The sequence below is a fragment of the Mizuhopecten yessoensis genome, unplaced genomic scaffold (assembly GCF_002113885.1).
Source record: "Mizuhopecten yessoensis strain PY_sf001 unplaced genomic scaffold, ASM211388v2 scaffold8813, whole genome shotgun sequence".
Taxonomy (NCBI): Eukaryota; Metazoa; Mollusca; class Bivalvia; order Pectinida; family Pectinidae; genus Mizuhopecten; species Mizuhopecten yessoensis.
Genome location: NW_018407734.1, coordinates 153,059 through 181,021, shown reverse-complemented (window position 1 = coordinate 181,021; position 27,963 = coordinate 153,059). Strand labels below are relative to the sequence as shown.

The following is a 27,963-nucleotide window of genomic DNA, read 5'->3' as shown; positions in this document are numbered from 1 at the left end:
ATACGTTATCTGTCTTGGTGTCATTAACAACAGTACTGTGAGTAATGAACACTAACACGTTATCTGTCTTGGTGTGACTAATAACAGTACTGTGAGTAACGAACACTAACACGTTATCTGTCTTGGTGTCACTTACAACAGTACTGTGAGTAACGAACACTAACACGCTATCTGTCTTGGTGTCACTAACAACAGTACTGTGAGTAATGAACACTAATACGTTATCTGTCTTGGTGTGACTAATAACAGGACTGTGAGTAACGAACACTAACACGTTATCTCAACAGTACTGTGAGTAATGAACACTAACACGTTATCTGTCTTGGTGTCACTAACAACAGTACTGTGAGTAACGAACACTTATACGTTATCTGTCTTGTTGTCACTAACTTCAGTACTGTGAGTAACGAACACTTACACGCTTTTTGTCTTGGTGTCACTAACAACAGTAATGTGAGTAACGGACACTTATACATTATCTGTCTTGGTGTCACTAACAACAGTACTGTGAGTAACGAACACTAACACGTTATCTGTCTTGGTGTCACTTACAACAGTACTGTGAGTAACTGACACTTATACGTTATCTGTCTTGTTGTCACTAACTACAGTACTGTGAGTAACGAACACTTACACGTTATCTGTCTTGTTGTCACTAACAACAGTACTGTGAGTAACGAACACGTCCACGCTATTTGTCTTTGTGACACTAACAACAGTACTGTAAGAAACGAACACTAACAACACGTTATCTGTCTTGGTGTCACTAACTACAGTACTGTGGGTAACAAACACTAACACGTTATCTGTCTTGGTGTCACTAACTACAGTACTGTGAGTAACGTACACGTACACGTTATCTGTCTTGGTATCACTAACTACAGTACTGTGAGTAACGGACACTAACACGTTATCTGTCTTGGTGTCACTAACAACAGTACTGNTCTGTCTTGGTGTCACTAACAACAGTACTGTGAGTAACGGACACTAACACGTTATCTGTCTTGGTGTCACTAACAACAGTACTGTGAGTAACGAACACTAACACGTTATCTGTCTTGATGTCACTAACTACAGTACTGTGAGTAACGAACAATTACACGTTATCGGTCGTTGAGTCTCTAACAACAGTGGGGTGCAAATTTTGGAAATTAAGTTAATCGTATACAAAAAAAAAGTAGATTAAGTTTCGAAGGGATTGACATAAAGATTGAGGTGAACCTTTGTTGTTCCCAAATGCATTGCTGAGCCTGTATAGAATTCAGAATTTCCAAGAGACAACTCTTATCTAATAGCATGCGTCTATTACGATCAGCAATTCATTTTTATTATTATAATGTTTTGACTGAATAGTTTTTCGTATTAAAATACCTTTCAAAGTCGTCGACTTTTATACACAGAGAAAAATCGTTTCCGTTTTGTGTGTAACTCTGCAATGGGAGCTTGCGCATTGTTATGTTTTCTTCCTGCTTGTTGACAGCATGCACATCAACAAAGTTGTATTTTGTCAAATCCGGGTCAGTGGAGTCGTCAAAAAGACAGAGTTCAAGATTCATCTCAATTGACTTCTTGAATATTCCCTTTCTATGTTGTACAAGTATGGATTTGGTTGCACCAATAATGCAGGGTTGATCATCCATGCAGATCGGGCCATCATTGCTTGAGGGGATTATCTGTTAATATATATATATATTTGATGAAAGAATATATAGATAACGTATGCGTATAGAAGAACAATACTGGATTAAAATAGCGTAATTTAAGAGCAAACAAACGTTTAGGAAATCATACCAGCATAACGAAATGTGTTTTCATACATTTATCGAATATAAATGTTTTCACCTGAACGTGTAAGATTTCCGTTTCCCTGACACAGTTACGTGGAAAAGATAGCTTGATCTTGTTGTCTTGTTCTGAGATAAATTCCTTTCCCTCTGGGCCTAATATGAATCTTTCAATGATTGGTTCAGATGCCAAAAAAAGAATATCAAAGGCACCTCCTTCGCATTCTGCAATATCACCCTATATAAATAAAGCAAAGAAACGGAATAGGGAAGTGTTACAAAAAACACTTACAATCATATATACATATAATAATCAAGTGGGGAAAAGATATGGTTTCCTTGTGATCGAGATTATTGACTTTTTTTGCTCTGCTAATACAATCATTACCAATGGTAATAAAAAGCTCCATAGAATGACTAACCATTGCAAAGGGATACTGCTGTTGGGTCAAATGTTAGCGTTCAAGGTCAAAGCTGTAACTTCTGGTAGGTACGCTTTGCTTTCGTCATCCTCGCAACTTTATCTGGATAAAATTTGCTCACACTTCATACACTAGTAAAATATAAGATTATTTGAACTTGTTTTTCAAGGTGTAACCTTCAACAAGGCCACAAATTAGAATTCCTTTACTTATCTTTAATATCGGTCTGACTTATTTAAACTTCCCGAGGGGAAAAACTTATATTAAGTATTTTTTGTACAAAATGAAGACATCATCTAAACCCTAATTATAGACCTAAGTTTCCAGAGTGATATGTATCCAGATAATTCTGCATCATGTAAGACACATGATTTTAACAAAATGTTGTGTACGAAGAGCCGACATGTGTATAATTTGCGAATCCTTTCATTCTAATTAAATTCTCACCTTCATTTGTACGGGCACTTTCACCCAATCTCCATTTCTTCTGAGATGAGCAGAGTACTTAAAGTGTGGCGAACGTTTGGCTTTAACAGCTACGGAGATGCGTATTTCACCTGCACAATTGTCTACGAATGGTAAAGAGACCAAATTGTCCTCTTCTTCGCTAGTAGACTTCAGATATACTCCAAACATATCTGTTATTAATTTTGATCCTGCAAGTGCCTCTCTCAGTTCCGCCAACTGTGTGGTTCTGGTGTGAAGTTGCAGATACCGACATATGTATGGAACTTTGAATTTATGATTTTCCGGAAATCTGACAAATATTCCATTGTCAAGGTTCTCTTCAATCATTGGATACCTGAAAAGGTATTCAAGAAAATACTTGGTAGACATCTTTAAAATGGTGGATCAAAAATTGGTTATCTAGAAAAATGTACTACTTTGTCAACACAAAAGGGAAAAATAAAAAAATAGAAATAAGCTTTTCAAAATAAACCCCCAACAATTACTGAAGAGACATCCCATGCAACAGGAACAACATCAAAAATAAAAAATAAATATAGTCTGATCCTAATAGGCGCCCCGAAATATCTCCAACGCTAAATATGACAAAAGTCCTGGTCACACTTAAACAAGAGGTTAGCCAACTCAATGGAACCAGTGACACTGCAGTGTTAATGCGTAACATAATATCGGTTGCTTCCTGTGAGAGACTTTACCAATAACTTTTGTGCAAAATATGTTCACCACAAACAAAACAGTTAAGCGGATGTTGTTATGATTGAATTTAAGCCATTCAACTCATTTGTTATCTACATCTACACAATTAGTACATATCTTCACCATTTAAAGTTACGTTTATACGTGTATTAGCAAGCGTTATCACATAAACGAGAAGTTATCAATAGTCTCCCCCGTACAGCCATCCAATCACTCACCTTTCAGGACCAGATTCCTCAGATGTATCGGTGACATCGGAGTCTGAACTGCATCACAAAAGCAAATAATTAGCATTTCCAACAATAGGATATTGCTAGACAAGGATTGAAATATAATCGAGGTAGACTTTTGTAATTTCACTTTGATACTTTTGTTTCAATAATATTTACCATTTAACATTTCTTCCGGTAACTATATGATGCATTTGTTTTGTGTGAATAGTATAAGTATCTGTCTTACCTTGTGTGGAAATCATCCCCATAAGACAAATTTGAGTCATCTGTGTCGTTATCGGGCAGTATTTCTAATGGTTCCCTGAGTTATAAGTAATAATAGTAATGTGATTACATTAAACAAACGCTATGTACTCTGTATTAAGTAACATGATTTGTTAACAATTCGTCTGTTGTATGGAAAAGTGTGATGGGATAGGTTTTATAAAAGAGCCCAGATCACGACAGTTTACTTACACCTCGTCTGGTTCCAACAATTCCTCTGTGAAACTATCTTCATATGATGTTTCTGCTTGAGTGTCTTCGAAGCCTGTGTTGAATTCCACTTGTGTTGATGACCTGGATATCGAGATTTCTTGTTGCTCATGAAGCATATGTAATATGTATAATACGAAGCATATACAATATATTAATGCATTTAATACAATATATCATATCATATAAGACTGAGAAAAATGAAAAGTTATTAGTAAATAAGTAACCATTCAAAAATGACTTATGTTATGTTTCCTGGTTTAACAAGCAAATAGGTATAACAATCTATATTCTTAGATTACAAGTATAACAACAAATATTGTAAGAACTAACATTACCTGTTGAGTCTGATGTCAGCTGGTTCCGCTATAACCTCCATATCAGGAATGCTATGACGTCTTGAAAATAAATGTGAAATATTTAAAAATACATTTCATAGAAGACACCAAATCAAGAAACCACACAATAGAAGTTATACTGCTAAGGGAGAAAAAAAATGAAATACGAACTAGGAAGCACCTATTCAAATAGTTAGTTTATCAATCATACAACTAATGGTTCAAAAATAATAAGCCTAAGTCAAATGTGTTTCAAAACATATGGAGAAATAATTTAAAAGGGTTTTTTGACCATTATAGCATTACTTTTTACCCTTTGAATTACCATAATTAAAAAAAAAAATGTATATATCTATCTGATATATGGTGTAGACGTTTATCTCTAAACAGTGTTTTAAACTGGTCATACTGTATCCTGGTGTGTAAGTGCCAAAGCAAAATGACACTATCGGTACCTTAGGACGTAGGGGACACAATCAGTACCTGTAAAATGCGTGAAAGGGCATTACATGTACACTTAGGTGTTAAGTCCAGTACCTGTACACTTAGGTGGCAATACCAGTACATGTACTCTTAGGCGGCAATAACAGTACCTGTATACTTAGGTGGCAATACCAGAACATGCACACTTAGGCGGCACTACCAGTACCTGTATACGTTGGTGGCAATACCAGTACATGTACTCTTAGGCGGCAATACCAGTACCTGTATACTTAGGTGGCAATACCAGTACATGTACACTTAGGCGGCAATACCAGTACATGTACTCTTAGGCGGCAATACCAGTACCTGTATACTTATGTGGCAATACCAGTACATGTACTCTTATGTGGCAATACCAGTACATGTACTCTTAGGCGGCAATACCAGTACCTGTATACTTGGGTGGCAATACCAGTACATGTACTCTTAGGCGGCAATACCAGTCCATGTATACTTAGGTGGCAATACCAGTACTTGTACACTAAGGGATCTACCAGTACATGTTAACACGTCGGTAACAGAACACTGAGGGAACTACCAGTACCTGTTAACAAGTCGGTAACAGTACACCGAGGGAACTACCAGTACCTGTTAACACGTCGGTAACGTTAACAAGTCGGTAACAGTACACTGATGGAACTACCAGTGGTAACAGTACACTGCGGGAACTACGAGTACCTGTTAACATGTCGGTAACAGGACACTTAGGGAACTACCAGTACCTATTAACAAGTCGGTAACAGTACACTGAGGGAACTACCAGTACTGGTTAACATGTCGGTAACAGTACACTGAGGGAACTACCAGTACCTGTGAACACGTCTGTAACAGTACACTGAGGGAACTACCAGTACCGGTTAACATGTCGGTAACAGTACACTGCGGGAACTACGAGTACCTGTTAACATGTCGGTAACAGTACACTTAGGGAACTACCAGTACCTATTAACAAGTCGGTAACAGTACACTGAGGAAACTACCAGTACATGTTAACAAGTCGGTAACAGTACACTGATGGAACTACCAGTATATGTTAACATGTCGGTAACAGAATACTAAGGGAACTACCAGTACCTGTTAACACGTCGGTAACAGTACACCGAGGGAACTACCAGTACCTGTTAACACGTCGGTAACAGAACACTGAGGGAACTACCAGAACATGTTAAAACGTCGGTAACAGTACACCGAGGGAACGACCAGTACATGTTAACACGTCGGTAACAGTACATCGCGGGAACGACCAGTACCTGTTAACACGTCGGTAACAGTACACCGAGGGAACTACCAGTACCTGTTAACACGTCAGTAACAGTACACTGAGGGAACTACCAGTACCTATTAACAAGTCGGTAACAGAACACTGAGGGAACTACCAGTACATGTTAACACGTCGGTAACAGTACACCGAGGGAACGACCAGTACCTGTTAACACGTCGGTAACAGTACACTGCGGGAACTACCAGTACCTGTTAACACGTCGGTAACAGTACACTGAGGGCACTACCAGTACCTGTTAACATGTCGGTAACAAAATACTGAGGGAACTACAAGTACATGTTAACACGTCGGTAACAGTACACTGAGGGAACTACCAGTACCTGTTAACATGTCGGTAACAGAATACTGAGGGAACTACAAGTACATGTTAACAAGTCGGTAACAGTACACTGAGGGAACTACCAGTACCTGTTAACATGTCGATAACAGTACACTGAGGGAACTACCAGTACCTGTTTACAAGTCGGTAACAGTACACAGAGGGAACTACCAGTACCTGTTAACAAGTCGGTAACAGTACACCGAGGGAACTACCAGTACCTGTTAACACGTCGGTAACAGGACACTGAGGGAACTACCAGTACCTGTTAACAAGTCGCTAACAGTACACCGAGGGAACTACCAGTACATGTTAACATGTCGGGAACAGAATACTGAGGGAACTACCAGTACCTGTTAACAAGTCGGTAACAGTACACCGAGGGAACTACCAGTACCTGTTAACACGTCGGTAACAGGACACTGAGGGAACTACCAGTACCTGTTAACAAGTCGCTAACAGTACACCGAGGGAACTACCAGTACATGTTAACAAGTCGGTATCAGAACACTGAGGGAACTACCAGTACATGTTAACATGTCGGTAACAGAACACTGAGGGAACTACCAGTACCTGTTAACACCACGGTAACAGTACACTGAGGGAACTACCAGTACATGTTAACAAGTCGGTATCAGAACACTGAGGGAACTACCAGTACATGTTAACAAGTCGGTAACAGTACACTGAGGGAACTACCAGTACCGGTTAACATGTCGGTAACAGAACACTGAGGAAACTACGAGTACCTGTTAACATGTCGGTAACAGAACACTGAGGGAACTACCAGTCCCTGTTAACACGTCGGTAACAGTACACTGAGGAAACTACCAGTACCTGTTAACATGTCGGTAACAGTACACTGAGGGAACTACCAGTACCGGTTAACATGTCGGTAACAGTACACTGAGGAAACTACGAGTACCTGTTAACACGTCGGTAACAGTACACTGCAGGAACTACGAGTACCTGTTAACATGTCGGTAACAGAACACTGAAGGAACTACGAGTACCTGTTAACATGTCGGTAACAGTACACTGAGGGAACTACGAGTACCTGTTAACATGTCGGTAACAGTACACTCCGGTTAACATGTCGGTAACAGTACACTGAGGGAACTACCAGTTCCTGTTAACACGTCGGTAACAGTACACTGCAGGAACTACCAGTACCTGTTAACATGTCGGTAACAGGACACTGAGGGAACTACCAGTACCTGTTAACATGTCGGTAACAGAACACTGAAGGAACTACCAGTACCTGTTAACATGTCGGTAACAGAACACTGAAGGAACTACGAGTGCCTGTTAACATGTCGGTAACAGTACACTGAGGGAACTACCAGTACGTACCTATTAACAAGTCGGTAACAGTACACTGAGGAAACTACCAGTACATGTTAACAAGTCGGTAGCAGTACACTGAGGGAACTACCAGTACCTGTTAACACGTCGGTAACAGTACACTGAGGGAACTACCAGTACCTGTTAACAAGTCGGTAACAGTACACTGAGGGAACTACCAGTACTTGTTTACATGTCGGTAACAGTACACTGAGGGAACTACCAGTACCTATTATCAAGTCGGTAAAAGTACACTGAGGGAACTACCAGTACATGTTAACAAGTCGGTAACAGTACACTGAGGGAACTACCAGTACCTGTTAACACGTCGGTAACATTTCGCTGAGGGAACTACCAGTAAATGTGCAATAAGGGGATATAAATAGTAACTGTACATTAAAGGAGAGGTACACGTAAGGGGCACTATCCGTACCTGTTAACTTAGGGGCCACAACCAGTAACTGTTCAATTATTGGAGAAAACCGATACCTGTACATGAAGTGGGAACAATTAGGGGACACTACCAGTACCTCTACACTCAGGGGTGCTAACAGTACCTGTACAAATAGGGGAGACAGTTTAGTTTTATTTTGTTGAAATTCCTAATAACAACTCAGGCCATTTAAGGAATGCATCCATGTGTGATGTGCAGCGTGCATGTATATGTATACTGTAGACAGGATATTTTTGTGCTTTTGCCTCCTTGTAATAGCGCTTATCTGATGCCGACTGGATGTTGACTATATATATTATTTACCTAGCAAGGTACTTGGACTAGATAAAATTGACCTTACGTGGGACGTGGTTTATATAATTGTAACATAACGTGGGACGTGTACTACAAAACAGTTTTCTAACGAGAGCCGTAAACAAGCCAAAAGTTATCCAATGTGGAACTTGGACTAAATAACAGTCACCTAACGAGAGACGTGAACTAGATAACAGTTACCTACGTTGGACTTGATCAAGATAGTTGTTACATAACGTGGGACGTTTGCTAGATAACACTTATCTAATGAGTGACGTGAACTAGAACACAATTATCTAACGTGGGATGTGTACTAGATAACAGACACTAACGAGAGACGTGAACTGAATAAAAGTTATCTCAAAATATACAAAGTGTACGAACACATTGTCACACTATTTCAGGAGCTTACTTTTGGTTCGGTTCAATCCTTTTTTCTGCGTTGCTGTCCTCATCCGAAGATCCTCCGTTGATCTTCTTGAAGCCTGTGTTAAATGTCACTTGTGTGGATGACCTAAACGTAAAGAATTGTTGGTTCTTAAAATGTAAATGTCACGTATAACACATAACGATTCATTGGATTCAAATTATTCAGAAAAACGTTCGTCAGTTTGGTGTAAATAATAAAAGCTAATTTTGTTCTGAACACAAACAGTAATGGAAAACTTACTTTGCGGGCTTTCTGTTTTCTTTGTCGAGCATAAAATATACATAACTGGTTTTTCGACTCTAAACCACTGAAAACAACTCACGAAGCCACAGTGTGCCGACTCAGTAAAGTCAGTTGTCAAAAAATATAGAGACATTTTGCCAAATTGCACTCTAATACTACAGGCAGTAAGGGGGTCGAGTATTAATTTATTCCTATTCCGCCCCTTATTGGATGTTAATATTCGGTAAAAGGGCCCATTCGTCTCTGTTCATCGAATCCCCTTTCTTATAGATAGATTCTTTGAATTTCCTGACTGTCCAGTTGTCCTCCCGTTCAAGCACTTTTAATTGGTTCAGGTGTATGCTGTGATTGTGTACATTTCCCTGGTCTGTAATGTCTTATTAATTGCATTGTATCAGTCTGAACGTTAAAACAGGCAGAACGATTCAACAAGAAGTCGCTCGACATGAGAATCGTTTAAAATTCACCCTTAGATATATTAGTGAGGAGTAAGTTCAAGCCTCACTACAAATGTACTGCTCTATCAATAAGTGCTCTTAACATCATACACAAATCAGCACAACAGTTATTAAGAAAAAACGTAAGCATCATAAACAACAACATTTATTGTTTAAATATTGTAAAACAAAATTGTCGACCATGTTGGACAAATACACAGCTGACGACCAGGCCAGGGCTTGCATGTACTTCACATCTACAAACAGTACCGAATACACCAAATGTAATTAACGACAACACAAAAAGATTTATAACATGTGAAGGAAAGAAGGGAAAGATAGTTTTGACATATCTGTCACTCAGCTAAACATGTCAGCAGATACCGGTTGACAAACGACCAGACCAAGAACATGTAATCGCTAAGGGTTTCAACTTAGCAGTTAGATTCCACGTAAAATAATTCATTGTAAGAGATAACGTTACCTATTGAATCTGATGTCAGCTGGTTTCGCTATAACCTCCATATCAAGATTGCTATGACGTTTTGAAAATAAATGTGAAATATTTAAAAATACATTTCAGAGCAGACGCCAAATCAAGAAACCACACAATAAAAGTAATGCTGCCGAGGAAAAATAATAACTAGAAATACGAATAAGGAAGCACCTGTTTCAATAGTAAGTTTTCATGGTAAAAGTAAATCATGGAACCAATTCTTCAATAATAATTAGCCCAAGTCAAATGTGTTTCAAAACATATGTAGAAATAAATCAAAAGGGGTTATTGCTCATTATAACATTGCTTTATATGTTTTGAATTATCATTATTGAAAAATAAATATATATATAGATCTGACATACATGTATGATGTAGACGTCTCTAAACAGTCCTTTACACTAGTCATACTGTATCCCAGTGTGTAAGTGCCAAAGCGAAGGGACACAACTGGTACTTTAAGACGTAAAGGACACAACCGGTACTTGCACAATTAGGGAACTATCAGAACCTGTACACTTAGAGGCACTACCAGTACCTGTACACTGAGGAAAATGCCAGTACCTGAACACCTAGGTTGCACTACCGTACCTGTACACTGAGGGAAATGCCAGTACCTGTACACGTAGGAGGCACTACCAGCACATGTACACTTAGATGGCACTACCAGTACCTGTACATTAAGGTTGCACTACCATACCTGTACACTGAGGGAAATACCAGTACCTGTACACGTAGGAGGCACTACCAGTACCTGTACACCTAGGTTGCACAACCGTACCTGTACACTGAGGGAAATGCCAGTACCTGTACACCTAGGTTGCACTACCGTACCTGTACGCTGAGGGAAATGCCAGTACCTGTACACGTAGGAGGCACTACCAGCACAGATACACTTAGATGGCACAACCAGTACCTGTACACCTAGGTTGCACTACCGTACCTGTACACTGAGGGAAATGCCAGTACCTGTACAAGTAGGAGGCACTACCAGCACCTGTACATTTAGGTTGCACTACCATTACATGTACACTTTGGTGGCACTACCAGTACCTGTACACTTTGGTGGCACCACCAGTACCTGAACACTGAGGTACTACCAATACATGTACACTGAGGGAACTTCCAGTACCTGTACACTGAGGTGGCACTACCAGTACCTGTACACTGAGGTGGCACTACCAGTACATTTACACTACAAGCACTACTAGTACTTGTACACTGAGGTGGCATTACCAGTACCTGTACACTGAGGTGGCACTACCAGTACCTGTACACTGATGTGGCACTACCAGTACCTGTACACTGAGGTGGCACTACCAGTACATGTACACTACAGTCACTACCAATACCTGTACACTGAGGTGGCACTACCAGTACATGTACACTACAGGCACTATCAGAACCTGTACACTTAGGTGGCACTACCAGTACATGTACACTACAGACACTACCAGTACCTGTACACTGAGGTGGCACTACCAGTACATGTACACTACAGTCACCACCAATATCTGAACACTGAGGAACTACCAATACATGTACACTGAGGGAATTTCCAGTACCTGTACACTGAGGTGGCACTACCAGTACCTGTACACTGAGGTGGCACTACCAGTACATATACACTACAGGCACTACCAGTACATGTACACTGAAGTGGAACTACCAGTACATGTACACTGAGATGGCACTACCAGTACATGTACACTACAGGCACTACCAATACTTGTACACTCAGGTGGCACTACCAGTACCTGTACACTGATGTGGCAATACCAGTACCTGTACACTGAGGTGGCACTACCAATACCTGTACACTTCAGGCACTACCAGTACCTGTACACTTAGGTGGCACTACCAGTACTTGTACACTTAGGTGGCACTACCAGTACATGTACACTACAGGCACTACCAGTACCTGTACACTGAGATGGCACTACCAGTACTTGTACATTAATGTGGCACTACCAATACCTGTACACTGAGGTGGCACTACCAGTACATGTACACTACATGCACTACCAGTACCTGTACACTGAGATGGCACTATCAGTACTTGTACAATTAGGGGAGATTACCGGTAACTACTGATTAAAGGGTAATAACAAGTACTTAGAGGAGAAAACTGGTACCTATATACTAAGGGGAGTGACCGGCATATGTACACTGAGGGGAGACAACCAGTACATGTACCCTCAGCGGAGACAACCAATATTGATTTCTTTTCCTCTGAAATCGTAAAACTTATTGGTGTGAAACGTGGGCTTGGTTAAGTTTTATTTTGTTGAAAGTCCCATTAACAACTAAGGTCATTTAAGAACGTGCCTTCATGTGAGATGTGCAGCGTGCATGTATATGTATTTCGGAGACAGGATATATTTGTGTTATTGCCTCCTTGTAATAGCGCTGATCTGATGCGGACTGGATGTTGACTATATCATATTTACGTAGTATGGGACTTGGACTAGATAAAATTGACCTAACGTGGGACGTGGACTAGATAATTTTTACATAACGAGGGACGTGAACTAGATACTTGTTATATAACGTTGGACGTTGACAATAAAACAGTTATCAAACGTGGGACGTAAACAAGACAAAATGTATCTAAGGTGGGATGTGGACTCTATTACAGTTACCTAACGCTGGACGTGATCAAGATAATTGTTACATAACGTAGGACGTTAACTAGATAACATTTACCTAATGAGTGACGTGAACTAGAAAACAATTATCTAACGTGGGACGTTGACTAGATAACAGACGAACACATTGTCACACTATTTCAGAAGCTTACTTTCGGTTCGGTTCAATCCTTTTTTCTGCGTTGCTGTCCTCATCCGAAGATCCTCCGTTGATCTCCTTGAAACCTGTGTTAAATGTCACTTGTGTGGATGACCTAAAAGTAAAGAATTGTTTGTTCTTAAAATGTAAATAGCACGTATTATGCATACTGTTTCATTTAATTTAGTACGCTTAACATATTCAAATTATTCAGAAAAACGTTCATCAGTTTGGTGTGAATAAACACAAACAGGAATGGAAAACTTACTTTGCGAGCTTTCTGTTTTCTTTGTCGACCATAAAATATCCATACATGGTGTCTCGGCTCTAAACCACCGAAAACAACTCACGCAGCCACAGTGGCCCAATTGCACTCTTATTGGATGTTGATATTGGGTGAATAGGCCCCTCCGTCTCTGTTCATCGAATCCCTTTCCTTCATTACATAGATAAATTATTTTATTTTTCTGACTGTCCAGTTGTCTTTTCATTCAAGCGCTTTCGGTTTGTTCCAGTCTATGCTGTGATTGTGTACATTTCCATGGTCTGAAATGTCTTATTTATTGTATTGTGTCAGTCCGAACGTTTAAACAGGCAGAAGGAGTCAACAAGAAAATCGTTCGTCATGAGTATCCTTTGAAATCGATCTAAGATGTTTGTAACAGGAGCGTGTTGGGCCCGGTTTGTCAGTACGTCAAACTGCACCCGACTCTCCCTGCAGACCAACCCAGGTTCGATGGTTAACATGTTAATGTCTTAGAGGGAAAACAAACGCTTGATATACAATTAACAATTTATTTTTTACAACATAAGATAAATAGAAAACAATTACAATATCCTAGGCCTTGCTAATATAACGAATACTTGTGAAGACTGACCCCGTACTATCTACGACCTAGCTATAATTCGAAACTAAAACTCACCCCGCATCCCGACAAAGTCCCTATGTAAAAATCCTAAACAAACCCTAAATATATCTGACGATAAGATGTGCACACAGCGCACAGGAACCTAATCCATCCGACTGCCTCGTGTACGATATACCATTCTGAATTTATCCAACATTTGACCATACGAAGTTAAAGGACCACTCACAACAGAGGATTCACAGAGGACACTGACGAAAGAGCAAGCGACTACGGAAAATACATGACAAAAATATCGACCTCAGACATGACACGTGAACAGAGAAAAAAACAAAGGTCAGGGTGACACAGGTATACATAGTACAGACACAACATACAGAAATGCCGTAGAATTAAGTGTAAAAGTGGAGATAATTCGGATACTTAACATTCGATATTTGCGATTGACAGTTCACCACGTTTCGTCGTCCATCTTGTTGTTTTCACATTCAGAACCTAGTTACGTAACCGGAAGTGCTCCGAGTAGCTTTTGCGCGCTATTGCACGTGCAAAGTGCCGTGTGTCTGTCTATATAAAGCGGTGGTTTTCTATAGCTCGTCAGTCAGAAGTAAAGTCCTCGTAAGACTGCCTGACTCACTCTTTCTCTCCTTCTTTCTAGGACTCGTTAGGTAATAATGTAGGACCAGCAATAATGTTTAGTGTTAGGGTTAGAAAGTAGTCTGTACACGTGTCTATATAGAATTCCAACGTAGAGTCCGTCGTCTATCCTTATAGGAGTAGGCCTCGTAGCCACTAGTAGTAATGAACGGTGTTGTATCGTGTGCGTAAGGGTGTGAGATATGTTATCGTGTATTGTACTGATATTTCTTTACACTTGTTGTGTTTAATAAAAGATACTGAAGTTTATATCCTTGAGTCTATGTTCATTTGCCATACTTCATGTTCATCAATTTATAAGACCCCAATGGACCCAAGTTCACCGAACCTGGATGTTGGTTTTAAAGTGGAAAACCGCCCCTTTTACACTGGTGCCGTACTGACCAGGATCTTGGCAACCCATTTGGGTCATTTTCGAATTTTGTGTAAAAATAATTGTAGAATTTAAAGTTGGAAGTAATGGCGAATGAACGTGATTCAGGTGTGTTTACTAGGAGTAAAGGTTTAGGGTATCTTGTAGATTCTGGATCAGCTGTAACATAGTTACTAAGGAAATGTATAATGCTATGCCCTAGGGTAATAGACCAGAATTAACAAGCAGTGGTATTATGCTGTACTCTGCGCATGCCTCGGGTGACAAGTAGTGGTGGCTGGTAAAGCCAACTTTAGATTTAAAGTGGGCAAATTAGTGTACGAACAGGAGGCTATAGTGCCTAGGTTGGACCAATTATCAGGGATTCTAGGTGTAGATTTCCTGGTTAAACATGGAGAAGAAATCCATTTTAGGGACAGGACTCTTAGGTTAGAGGGTCAGTGTGTCAACCTAGTTACAGAAGGGTACAAATTAAAGGTTGTGCCCGAATAAGGGTGTGTGAGACTGTCTCCGTACCAGCTAACTCTGAGTGTCATTTTAAGGGTTATATATAAGGTGCTATGGATAGTGCAGAGGGTATTGTAGAACCAAATACATTCATAGCTAAACAGGGACTAATGGTGGTTAGTGTGCTACGTAGACGCCGCCAGGAAAAGAGATAAATCTCTCTGTTTTGAACCTAAGTGTCAAGTTGCAAAAACGACAATAGTAGTCCAGGGGAGATAACTCCGCAGCAAACTAGAGAAGACATGATGATAAAGTCTCCACCCAGATACTGTTCATAGAATCTTGAAGTAAAAACACAGAAAGATAGATTAGTGTTGTATTACATTTATTCTGTGTTGCACAAAGTACAAATGTGATCAGTGTGATCTATATCCTGATATAACAAGTATGTACTTCCGTTTAAAGATGTTTTCCTTGTGTTGCTTGCACTGGTACAGCTTAAAAGACTTTATAATTTGGATATAATTTGATCTGCAGTTATAGAAACTGGGTACTATGGGTAGTATGCCATTTGGTGGTGATTCTGTGTACATGTATATTGTTTGTGTAGATATACATAGGGAATCTGTAATGCGAAAGAGCTCGAGATAATTGCAGTGTTTGTTTTGTTATCCCATTTTCCTTATATTTTTTTATTGTATTGTTATTATGTAATACTAGGGATTGCTTTTCTTATAGTAGTGGTTTGTGTAGAGATATCAGTCACATAGATAGTGTTTGGAGTGGAAAAACACAGTGGCTTACCATGCTTGAAGTGTGAGGCATGGTGAAGTAGTTGCTATAAGAAGGTAGTTTACTGGGCACTGTAGATTATGCTCTTGTGTGATTGGAGAGTTACTGAGATTATGATATATACCATCTGTGTATTGCTGTTGTAGCCTATGCCAATTAATGCTTGAAATAACATCTTATTGCGAATGAAAAATGTGTTACTGTGACTAACGACTGTGTTAGGTTTCTGGGGGGTGGTGTGTCATGAAGATAACAGAAAGGTATTCTGTTATGTTGTATTTCATTTATTTTGTTAAGTGTGTGTGTTAATGTGAAATGTTTTTCAATTTAGTGGGTATTTAATTGTCATGTATTGTATATTGAATGAATTCATGAATATATTCAGTAATGAATTCTTCCCATAATACATTTTTGTGAAATGGATCTATATATTTTTGTAAATTAATTGTAAAGTACCAGAGAAATTGTTGACTTAATTTTGCAAATGTCGTAACCGAAGATGTCTATATAATGTAACTGTTGGAGTAATACAGATAAATTGTGCATATTTTGTGTATTATTATTTATTATTTATTTTTGCTATGGAATATTACTCCTGTGCAGATGAGCGATGTAAGAATGTGTGGACATTATTTTTTTGATACTAATAGTTTATGGAGTGAATCAGTATATTTGTCGTTGTATATAATTGTCTACCTCATGTAAATGGCATTTTTTCTTGAAGTTCAATATTCAGTTCGAACTATATGGGCAGAGGTTTAGAAATGTGTGTGATTGATCGCACTTTTCATGTTGTACTATGTGGTTGTAAAGTTCGCCTGTGATTGTACACTGTACTGAGTGAGTTTTTGAAGTGAGGTTTTCATTACAATCTTTAAGCGATCAAGTTTTCAAATTTTGTCGGTTTTGACAAATGTTTGAACATTTGTCTTAAGGGGGGAGGAATGTAAAAGTGGAGATAATTCGGATACTTAACATTCGATATTTGCGATTGACAGTTCACCACGTTTCGTCGTCCATCTTGTTGTTTTCACATTCAGAACCTAGTTACGTAACCGGAAGTGCTCCGAGTAGCTTTTGCGCGCTATTGCACGTGCAAAGTGCCGTGTGTCTGTCTATATAAAGCGGTGGTTTTCTATAGCTCGTCAGTCAGAAGTAAAGTCCTCGTAAGACTGCCTGACTCACTCTTTCTCTCCTTCTTTCTAGGACTCGTTAGGTAATAATGTAGGACCAGCAATAATGTTTAGTGTTAGGGTTAGAAAGTAGTCTGTACACGTGTCTATATAGAATTCCAACGTAGAGTCCGTCGTCTATCCTTATAGGAGTAGGCCTCGTAGCCACTAGTAGTAATGAACGGTGTTGTATCGTGTGCGTAAGGGTGTGAGATATGTTATCGTGTATTGTACTGATATTTCTTTACACTTGTTGAGTTTAATAAAAGATACTGAAGTTTATATCCTTGAGTCTATGTTCATTTGCCATACTTCATGTTCATCAATTTATAAGACCCCAATGGACCCAAGATCACCGAACCTGGGTGTTGGTTTTAAAGTGGAAAACCGCCCCTTTTACATAAGCTTATTACCCTGTCAGCTTACAATGCCAGCTTAACACTGTCGATGAACACACATATATCATAACGTCCCCCGCTACACAACACATATATCATAACGTCCCCCGCTACACAACACATATATCATAACGTCCCCCGCTACACAACACATATATCATAACGTCCCCCGCTACACAACACATATATCATAACGTCCCCCGCTACACAACACATATATCATAACGTCCCCCGCTACACAACACATATATCATAACGTCCCCCGCTACACAACACATATATCATAACGTCCCCCGCTACATGTCAAAGTGAGTTGTAAGTATAAGAGTGAAATCGGGCAAAATATCTCTATATTTTTTGAAAGCTGACATAACTGATTCGGCACACTGTGGCATAGTGAGTTGTTTTCAGCAGTTTAGAGTCGAGACATCGGTTATTTACACTCCTTGATTGACAAAGGAAACAGACGTTTCGAAAGCTCGTAAAATAAGTTTTCATTCTGTTGGTGTTAAAAAAACTTAGCCTTTATTTACTGTATCAAATTAAGCTAAATTATAATTTTAGCAGGTATAAACAGTTATTTACCGATAAATGGTGAGGATATATATTTGTCTTATATAATACAAATACTGATATTTCGAGGTGCTTATATATTTATTATCCCAACCTAGTTCGTAGGTCAAAGCGGTTCACAAATTATTATCCGTGGTTATTTTGTCACTATCGTTCTCACCTCCCTTGGGAGCATACAGCCGATACTGCCATTCAGGTGCTCACAGCTTGCATAAACAAATTCAAGCACTGCCCAACCACGTACTCATTTACAGCTGAGTAGACTGGACAAGCGGAGTAAAGAATCCTGTGCAAACATACAACACAGTGCCGTGACGTGACTCGAACCCGTATCCCTTCGGCCTTGAACCCGGCGTCATACCACTAGACTACCGTGCCGCATTATGCGAAAACAAAATATTTTGTAAAACTACAGAAACATTATTTAAAAAAAAATAAACACATTTCAAGAGAGAGCATTACCTATTCAGTTTGATGTCTTGCGGTTCTGCTAAAACCTCCATTTCCGGATTATTATGATGTCTTGAAAAGAAACGTGAAATATATTAAAAAATAAATATTGAAAGGAAGCTATGAACAAAAGCAGTATTTGCTGAGCGAAATGCTACTTCCAAAAACTGTAGCTTCGGATAAGAAACCTTATACCTTACCTTTCGGGACTTTTTAATAAAAAATATAAACACCAACAGTGTTATGAAAGTAAAACAAATTTGCGAGCTAGACCGGGATTCGTACACTGGCTTGATATCCTTTCGCTCGTACCGATTGAGCTACAGTAGCTAGCAAACGGAGGTATCCTAACCCAGCTATGCTACTGTTATATCAAAACGGAAATTAAACGGGGTTACTGTATATACGAAATATGTTATTCATATCAAAACAGATTCTATAATTGCACATTTTCATTTTTTTTTTTTGTGGACTTTAAGTATATTGCATGTAATAAATTAAACGTAATAAAACACAATCGTCAACCTTTACTACTCTCATGCGTTTGACAGGCGACCACTAAGATAGAATGAAGATTGAAGTACATGGTTATGATTTGTTTGTTTAAAGCATTCTCGTGTAGATACAGTTAGATGTAACAGGCCGTGAAGAAACACCTACCGCACCGAAACCAATGATGAGCCATACATACGTTTTGTAAGGTTCCAGCAACTCCTCTCTCCTGCTATCGAGAATGCATACATATGACCATGCCTAAGAATGTGCAAGTATACCCATCCGTACATACATAAACAAAATAAACATGCATGCACATAACTATATTTCATGTGATCTCTTTTTAATTTTATAAGATTATATGTCAATCATCAGTTTTATCTCACCGCATTTTGCATATAGAATATCATATACCTATATATACACATATATACTTTAGAATATTCAGTACTATATAAAAGATAGAAGGATATCATATCTTAATTATATGTAAATATATACTTAATTGTTGTTATATATATTATATAGTTCTTGAGTATTCTCGGGTGTCTGCTATGTTTATTCATTTCTTTACCAATAGAGGATTTAAAATAGGATATTATAGGCTCGTAACATTTTTAGCTTTAAAGTATGAAAATATTTGACCATGATTCCGTTGTTTTTTCAAAGGTCTCAATTTTATCCCTCCCTTGGGCTATTACATTGTCAATCTCGTGTACATTTTTTTTTTTTTAAATCAGTCATGCTAGGGTTTCGTTTCTTTTGTGAGCTAAGGTAGATGAACATTTTTGCATGATTCATAATGACATTAGTTGGAATGGGTTTTTGAAATTCAAAGAACCATGTGTGATCAACTGACTGCCTTTTTACTAATGTTTTTCATCCTTTCCTTGCAGCCTTCCGACCAGGATTTAGTTGTCAATCCACCCTGTTATGTCTCGTGAGGATTGGCGTAGAGCCCTTGGCAACCATGAGTATGTCGCCGCCATACTGATGGACCTCCCCAAGGTTTTTGACTGTCTTCCTCCTAACTTGTTGGTCGGGAAACTGGAGGCCTATGACTTAAGCAAAGCCTCATTTAACCTTGTGTCCAGCTACCCATGGTGCAGTCCTTTTGAGTAAAGAACATAATCGATAGTTGAGCTATCCTGCCGGTTGGAAAGTATACAGGTGACATCTGTTGCCTCGTAGAAAATGTCGTGATCAGTGATGAATCCTTTCAGGGCATCTGTTCGTATTGTCGACAAACCCTTAGTAATATCCGTGTAGAGCTATCCCGCCACAATGATCTTACAATCATACTTATTTCGTCTAAGATTTCGGATAGTTGGTCAAGTGTTTCTTGAAATTCCTCATTACTGATTGTTTTCCCTCTACACGGCATGTATACGTTAATGACAATAAATGGTTTCGGAATATATGCCACTCTAATGACCTGAGTTCTGTTGTTACCATCGTTGATTATCTGTACCAGCTGCTCAATGTTCGAGTTCCATAAGATTGCTACACCTCCGTATCCCCGGGGCCTCTGTACTGGTGAAATAGGGTTGCCGGAATCGACGGCTTTGCCAGCATATCTTAAATTTGCATCACAATGAGATAGCTTATCGAGTTCAAAGTCAAAAAGCCAGTGGTCCTGGATCAAAACGATTGTAGAGAGTTCTTCTAACTGAGCTATGGTATGTTGACCTGAAGTTTTCAAGTTATAAGACGTTATGTGGAGGGATTATCCATTCAGAACACAGTTAAGTAAAGTATGGAAGGCAGTTAAATAGAATAAGAGCCGTGATAACAACACACAGTCCCAAAAGCAGAGGTAACACATATTTCGAACACACACGGTAGATACATGTTTATTTGATAATTTTATTATAACCACTTCATTCAAGCTTTTACCAATATAATTTACGCAGCCACTTGGCCAGGTTTTATCATACTCGCAACTTTCACACATGTATTGTAAGGGGTGACTAATGAGAAAACTGCCTGCAGAAATGGAGAATTGCATTTGTGCCCTAAAAAGCGATTAAAATAATTCTGCTGCACCCATTTCAACATTTGGGATCTTACTACTTCTAACTACCTTATATTTTCTAGTGATTCACTCGGCAATAGGTTCTGTCCCCAGTCCGGGACATTCCAAAGTCTTTAAAATGGTTGTTGTTTACCTGCTAAACGTTCAGCTTTAAGGGAAATGGCAACAACAACTGATTCACCCGTTGTTAGTATAATGTGAACAGGCGGGATGCTGTGGTAGGTGTCTTCGGCATTGTATTTAATTCAGATAGCACTATTAAGTCGGCATCAGATCCGCGCTATCACAAGGAGGCAAGTATACCACCATACCTTGTCTCCAGCACACATACACACATGTACGTATACACAAAACACACAGAGGCACGTCCCTAAATTACCTCAGCTGTTAATGGGGCGTATAACACACGGAGTTCCAGAGTTCGAATCTCAGTCTAGCCCAACTGTACTTAAACTCACAGAGCATTATTGTTGATTAAATATTGCTTATTTCAATTCATATTTTTTCTTTGAAAGTCCTGCGGAGTATAGATTTTTTTGCGGGTATTATTTATCAAAGATTAAGTCATGCTTGGCAAAAATCGATTATATGTAGGCATCAGTACGGGGATTATTAATGACAAAATATCGCCGATATATCTGAAAGTTAAATTGAAGGATTTGACAAGGCTTTAGTTACCTGTCGTGCTCAGTTTGTAATCAGAGGTACGCCAACAATTTGCTAGAATAGTTTGCCAACAACTCAACAAAGATATTTGCCGTCAGGAACCCAACCTTTCTCGTGATTTTTTCGTATTTTTCACTGACCTAAATAACGGGATCTTTATCTTTATTTCTACTTCTAACTACCTTTTATTTCCTAGCAACTTGCTTGGCAACACCTTAATTTTGGCTTGAATGTTGAGTGTTCGCCTAGGTGAGGAAGGCAATAAGTTCTGTACCAAGGCCATTATATACCAGTCCTTAAAAATGGTAGTTGCTATTCCCTGCTTAACGTTCATCATTAAAGGGAAGGGCAACAACTTGTTCACCCGTTGTCAGTATAATGTGACCGAGCGGAATGCTGTGCTTATTGCCTTCGGCATGGTATTTGAGTGAGATAGCGCTATAAAGTCGGCATCAGATCAGCGCTAACACAAGGAAGCAAGCACACCAACATATCCTGTCTCCTGCATATGCATACGCAAACACGCACACACTTCGCACATGGAGGCACGTCCTTAAATGACCTTAGCTGTTAATAGGACGTTAAACTTAATTAAACCAAACAAAACAAAACCTAAGTAATGATTTACCGAAAAACAAATTTTATTAATGATATAAAAGGTGAACAACCTTTGTGCTTTTCGCCTTTAGCGTTTATAAATTTTATCATTTTTATTCATTTTCATAATTTACAATGTAATACAAATATGTTTTTTTCGACAAACCCTTTATCCATTTCAAATTGATGCAATTTTTAGAAAATTGTATTTAAATCCTCTTAACTGATGCAATAAAATCACTCTTGAAAAAAATCTGTATTTTCCCCCTTTGAGTTTACAGATATTCCGTCCAAGACACTTTTTGATTCAAAGGAGTCATATTGAATGTTGTTCGTTTATCATACAACAAGAATGATCATGACAACAGTAACGTACTGCTTTGGGAACTTCGTAAGAAAAAAGTCTTGTTTAATTAAAATGTTGTTGTTTTACCTTCCAATGTGTAAAGGGTTTCCATTAAATTGATTTTGTTTATTTCCTCCAAAATGTAATGATTTTTATAGAAAATAGATGAAGCTTTAAAGCGAAAAAATGGTTCCTATTCGTTCCTTACCTTTCCGAGCTGTACTGAACTCCCAGTCTGTGTCTCTGAGATAGTTTATTATCTATCAGCGCCTACACCTGTTACTTTGTCAGCTATCATCAGCATCACTCAAAAATTAAGAAACTCCCTTCACATTTTCTGTTTTAGTTTATCCTTTTCTGTATTCATCACTTTCAAATGAATCGATGGCAGGACATCAATGCCCTTGACAGCAAGCGTTGAAGGCGCACCATCCAATGAAAACAAAAATCAATATATATCACCCTTAAATATTACCTCAGACATTTTTACGAGACTATGCACGGGTGTTTAGATATTGATTGTCTTAAACAAACATAGGACATTCAACAATCGATACTTTTACAAATAGAGATACGACTTGTTAGCCGCCAGAGTCCGTATCTATCAAAAGGTTCAAAACTTTCGAATTTTGTTTTTATTGTCTCACTGGCTCATAGCTAGCAGTAATATTAACCAGAAAACAATTCGACTTTATGTCACTTATAATATACATATCCTTGTGGCACGAACGACAACTTTACTTCGAGTGTCTCTAGCGCTAAACTGAACATAGTGACAAAAATACGAGTCGTTTCTTAACTTTTATAAGTGTATTTTTAACGAACCCTTTCTGTCGATTACGTAGTCAGTAAACAACTCGTTGAATCTATTGATGTTTCAATTTAGTTACGACATGTTCAATATGTGGTTTGTAACATGGCATGTTTTGTATTATTATTGATTACGTATGTCAAACCTGGAAACCACTTCCTCATTCATTCTCGCAGTTCTATTGGTTCATGAGACCGTGTACTTGTGCTGTGTCTGACCGCATTTAATGTACATCTTACTTTTTCGATATAATGACACTTCATGTTTGAATGCATGAGGTAACCATGTATTAATGGACGATAGAACATGCGTGTGCATGTATTACTTTCCAACAGACCAACACTCAACCAAAAACCTCCACTGCAAGTGTAAACAGGTAAATGAGCCGCGGGACTGAATTCCTCTGTCTCATGAGGGTACTATCATTTGCAACAAAGAATAAATCTAATTGAAATATAGAAATAACCATACTGTTCAGCTGTTCTGTGAGCTAGGACGACTGGCTATCCGTACAATGCGTTATTCTCCTCTCGAACCTCGGTCTCTATCACCGGTGGGAAAGTATTCACCTTGGTACGTATAATTAGTACTCGTCACTAATTCTACAGTAACAAGGATTTCCTGTTGAACAGTATTAAAGACTCTTTATGATAAATGATTGTATATCGCCTGAGAATATCAGTAAGCAAAGAGAGATTATGTCTGAATTATGAAATTTGTGAATACGCTTTGTCATTTTGTAATGGGTGGTTTTAATGGAAATTCCTAGAGGTAGATTATGTAACAGAAGAATGTGCCTCGTCATGGCATTAAGTTATGTTGTAAATGGAATATCAGCATATCAGACAGTTGAATTGATGATTTCTCGTTTGATTATTTTATTTTCCACACATCTCTCTAGACCATTGTCTATCCAGAATGTCTTTCCAAAATATGCCGAATCAGCAATTAAAATGAAGTCTTTGACAAATACCAACCTGACAAAACAAATTTAACTGATTAGGCACATTATAGCTTAGTGAAATGTTTCCAGCGGTCTAGAGTCGAGAAACCGTTCATTTAACTCGCTGCTTGACAAAGGAAACAGACGTTTGCAAAAGCTCGCAAAATAAGTTTTCAATTCCTGTTTTTGTTCCAAACAAACTGGGTCTTTATGATCGTTCAGTGCAGTGGAGATCAAGTCTATGTGTGACATGCCAAGACAAATCCCTTCGAAAATCAAGATTCCGTTGTTAAACTACCAAGTATCAACACCTGCAAATATAAATCGTATCGAAGCGAAGATAAATTTCATTTTTTCTTACAAATTAAAAAAATTATTTCCGAGTCATCAGTGTATTGGTTTTTTCTTCAACTTTCATCGTGATGCCCGACTTACTTATTTGCTATGCAACTGAATTAAAATTCAGAAAGAGTTATTTATACAATTTTACTCTGAGGATTATTATTAACATCTATCTCATCAATGATAAACCTACCACTATTCTGATTCGGCAATTAATTCTGTCCGCCCAACACTGAAAAACGTTATTTTTTTTTTAAATATATCTGAAAAGAATATTGAAAGGTTTCTCTTTCTGTTTCATGCCTTTTCTGAAAACACCACATTTTTTTCATATATGTGCACGAATCCGCGGTGCTACATGTACAGTCAGTCATGACAAGATCAGAATCAGTGACTATTATCGAATCGCGTCACGATTATTATTCAGAAACATTTACAAATGTATATATTTACTAAAAATAACATAAAAACACAAGTATCAATCCACGTATCTAAACGACCACTTCATGTCTATGATTATGTAAGTCTCTTTCAGCTACCGAAACCTTTATTGGGTAAGTCTTTGATGAAGTCATGAGGATGGAGGGTGGGGTTGCTATGGAAATCCGCCATCTTGGATCGAAGATGGCGCCTTAGCAACCCCACAAACCTCGTCATGACTTCATCATGCGTGTGTATTGCTGTGACGTCATCAATTTTAGTGTTACCGACTGAATTGTCACCCCCTGTTTTCAACAGATGTGTATATTGAGTGTGACGTCATTTTGACAGAAATAGCTCCACTTGTTTCTGTTTTTTTACCTTCTGATTTCAGTTATTTCCTCCATGGACGTTCTCTCTCTCTCTTCGCTGCTTGACAGACATGCGAACCCTTGTAAGACGTGAAAAAAAAACAAATAAAGAAATGAAAATCACTATTCCTTGTACATTGGCTCAATAACAATAAATAGTTATAATATACGTTTTTTTACAATATAAATTCACGGCATATTTACAATGTTTTTGAGGGTGGTATTAAATTGAGATAACCTTTTTTTCGTGTAGGAAGTGAGTGTATCAGTGCTCTGGAAGGTGTTGTAGCAGGTGGTGTTGCCTCCTTGTTTGAACTAAAAACACGTAGACAATTCACAATAATACATAAGCTAACGGTATGATAAAAGAGAAAAGTAAGTGATTATATTTGGACAAAATACTTACAGGGTAGTGTATAATAATACTTGCCGCTTGCACGTCGTTGTCTATACATTCTTTGGCGATGATGTTTCCTAATGCGCTCCTTGTTGTTTGCTATGTTTTGTCGTTCCTTACTGTCCATGTCTACTTGGTGTTGTATTAATTGTTGTTGGCGGAGGAAGTTGGATAGACTCTATAAGCTTGTCTTGTGATTCGGTGATGAAGAGTGTGTCGTCAATGTCTGAGCTTGTCAGAGTCGTACGGGAAGCTTTTGATGACGTCACGGTCGTCGAACGTGACGTCACTATCATCGTTACATGGAGAGGTGCGATGAATAGGGATATTCTCTCCTCTTTAAGAGCTGATATACAGCAACAACAACTCATTATCTATGGATCCCTAGGATGATTCAGGGTATTTAATCTTCTTCAACCTATACTGTTCATCATAACGAACCCAGGAGGATCCAGACCTGCCTGCAGGAGTCTTATGTCCCTCATGTACTTAAGCATCTCTTGGGCTTTCCCTTTCCCGGGATACTTTTCCAACATGATGCTCATGTAGACAATAAAAGCACTGGTCCAGAGGTGGATATTGTATATAGGTTTAATCGATAGGTGTTTTTTAATCACCAGTTTCCTTTTTTTCATGACTACCTCCCCACCAGTCTGGTCCATTTCTTCCTTCAAATCACGTGCAGATTTCAACAGTAACCTTATACCGAAAAAGGAATCCCCCGCACAAATTTTCTCCTTAAGTTTTTGAGGGACGTGATCACCGATCCCGTCAAACGTGCTAACGTGTCTACAAACACAAACCATCTCCAATGCTTGTTTAAAATGGATTATTTGTTAAATAATAATCCCAATTATTCCCGTTTCAGATTGTTTATGGTATTCTGCTGTTTTCTATCTCCTATGTTTTCCCAATTTTTTTTTATCACTGTCATCGACAAATAACGAGTTAATCAACAGCCATGTATCGCAGCCATTATATTGAACATATTTACAAGTCGAATCGTCAATATATATATAATGTAAGAATTAAGCAAGAAAATGATTAATATTCAACTGTTATCGATATGTGATGAATTTAGCAATTCAGTACGTTACTGTTTACCATCGACATGCATCGAGTGAGAAAAAATCGTTACACGTCATCTTTATGAGTTTTGTGTAAATTACCTGTTAAACAGCAAAACACGTTGTTTATCGCGAAATTTATACACTAGATATAACGTGTTTAAACAAGACGTTTTTGGTTCGTTATATGACCAATTCCATTGAACAATTTGAAACAAGTATCAATCCGCCGAGCTTATTTTTTCACCGCGTATACGCTAATTTATACGCAGTCAGAGTTTACTAAGCTGAAGAAGGGAGACAAGAAAATATAAGAAAATATGTTATTCGCTAGCGCCTTATGAAGGTTAATGCTTTTTATATTCATAAGTGTGTCCTGCTGTTTTGTTGGTGCTTGCCCGGTTCTCACTTAAAGGACATGACTGTATAAAGAAATGATTAATTATTATTTGTAATGTCAATTTCCCGTTTGATCATCAATGCCTTAATGTTATCGACTTTGCGTTCGGGTTTGATTTCTGTTTGTGTTTTCCTAGGTTTTGTTAATGCTGTGTAATTAATCTATATTTAATAAATGAGACACAGAACATTGAAATCTTAACCATCTTAACTCAAATGACAATCTGTACATGACCCTTTCTTAACTATCGAATCACGTTATCATGATATCGGTTTAGCTGTAACGATATTGTTATGTTAATAGTCTAGTTTCACATTCGTAAATAACCACGGCAATTCAGAGTTATTCCCCTTGAAAATTA

General features: G+C 38.4%; 1 protein-coding gene across 1 annotated transcript; it reads right to left on the bottom strand.

Moving 5' to 3' along the window:
* Positions 1-1,371: 1,371 nt before the first annotated feature.
* Positions 1,372-26,352, bottom strand: LOC110456650 (the record flags this gene model as incomplete). The annotated part of the gene is made up of 15 exons (XM_021507503.1): positions 26,145-26,352; positions 25,749-25,818; positions 24,640-24,916; positions 23,060-24,283; positions 18,725-18,784; positions 12,998-13,099; positions 10,186-10,236; positions 9,004-9,105; positions 4,416-4,475; positions 4,060-4,161; positions 3,830-3,904; positions 3,589-3,636; positions 2,654-3,008; positions 1,843-2,022; positions 1,372-1,673 (listed from the first exon to the last, which is right to left on the bottom strand). Coding segments are annotated over exons 5-15 (1,418 nt in total), but the record flags the coding sequence as incomplete, so codon positions are not given.
* Between the last annotated feature and the right edge of the window lie 1,611 nt (positions 26,353-27,963).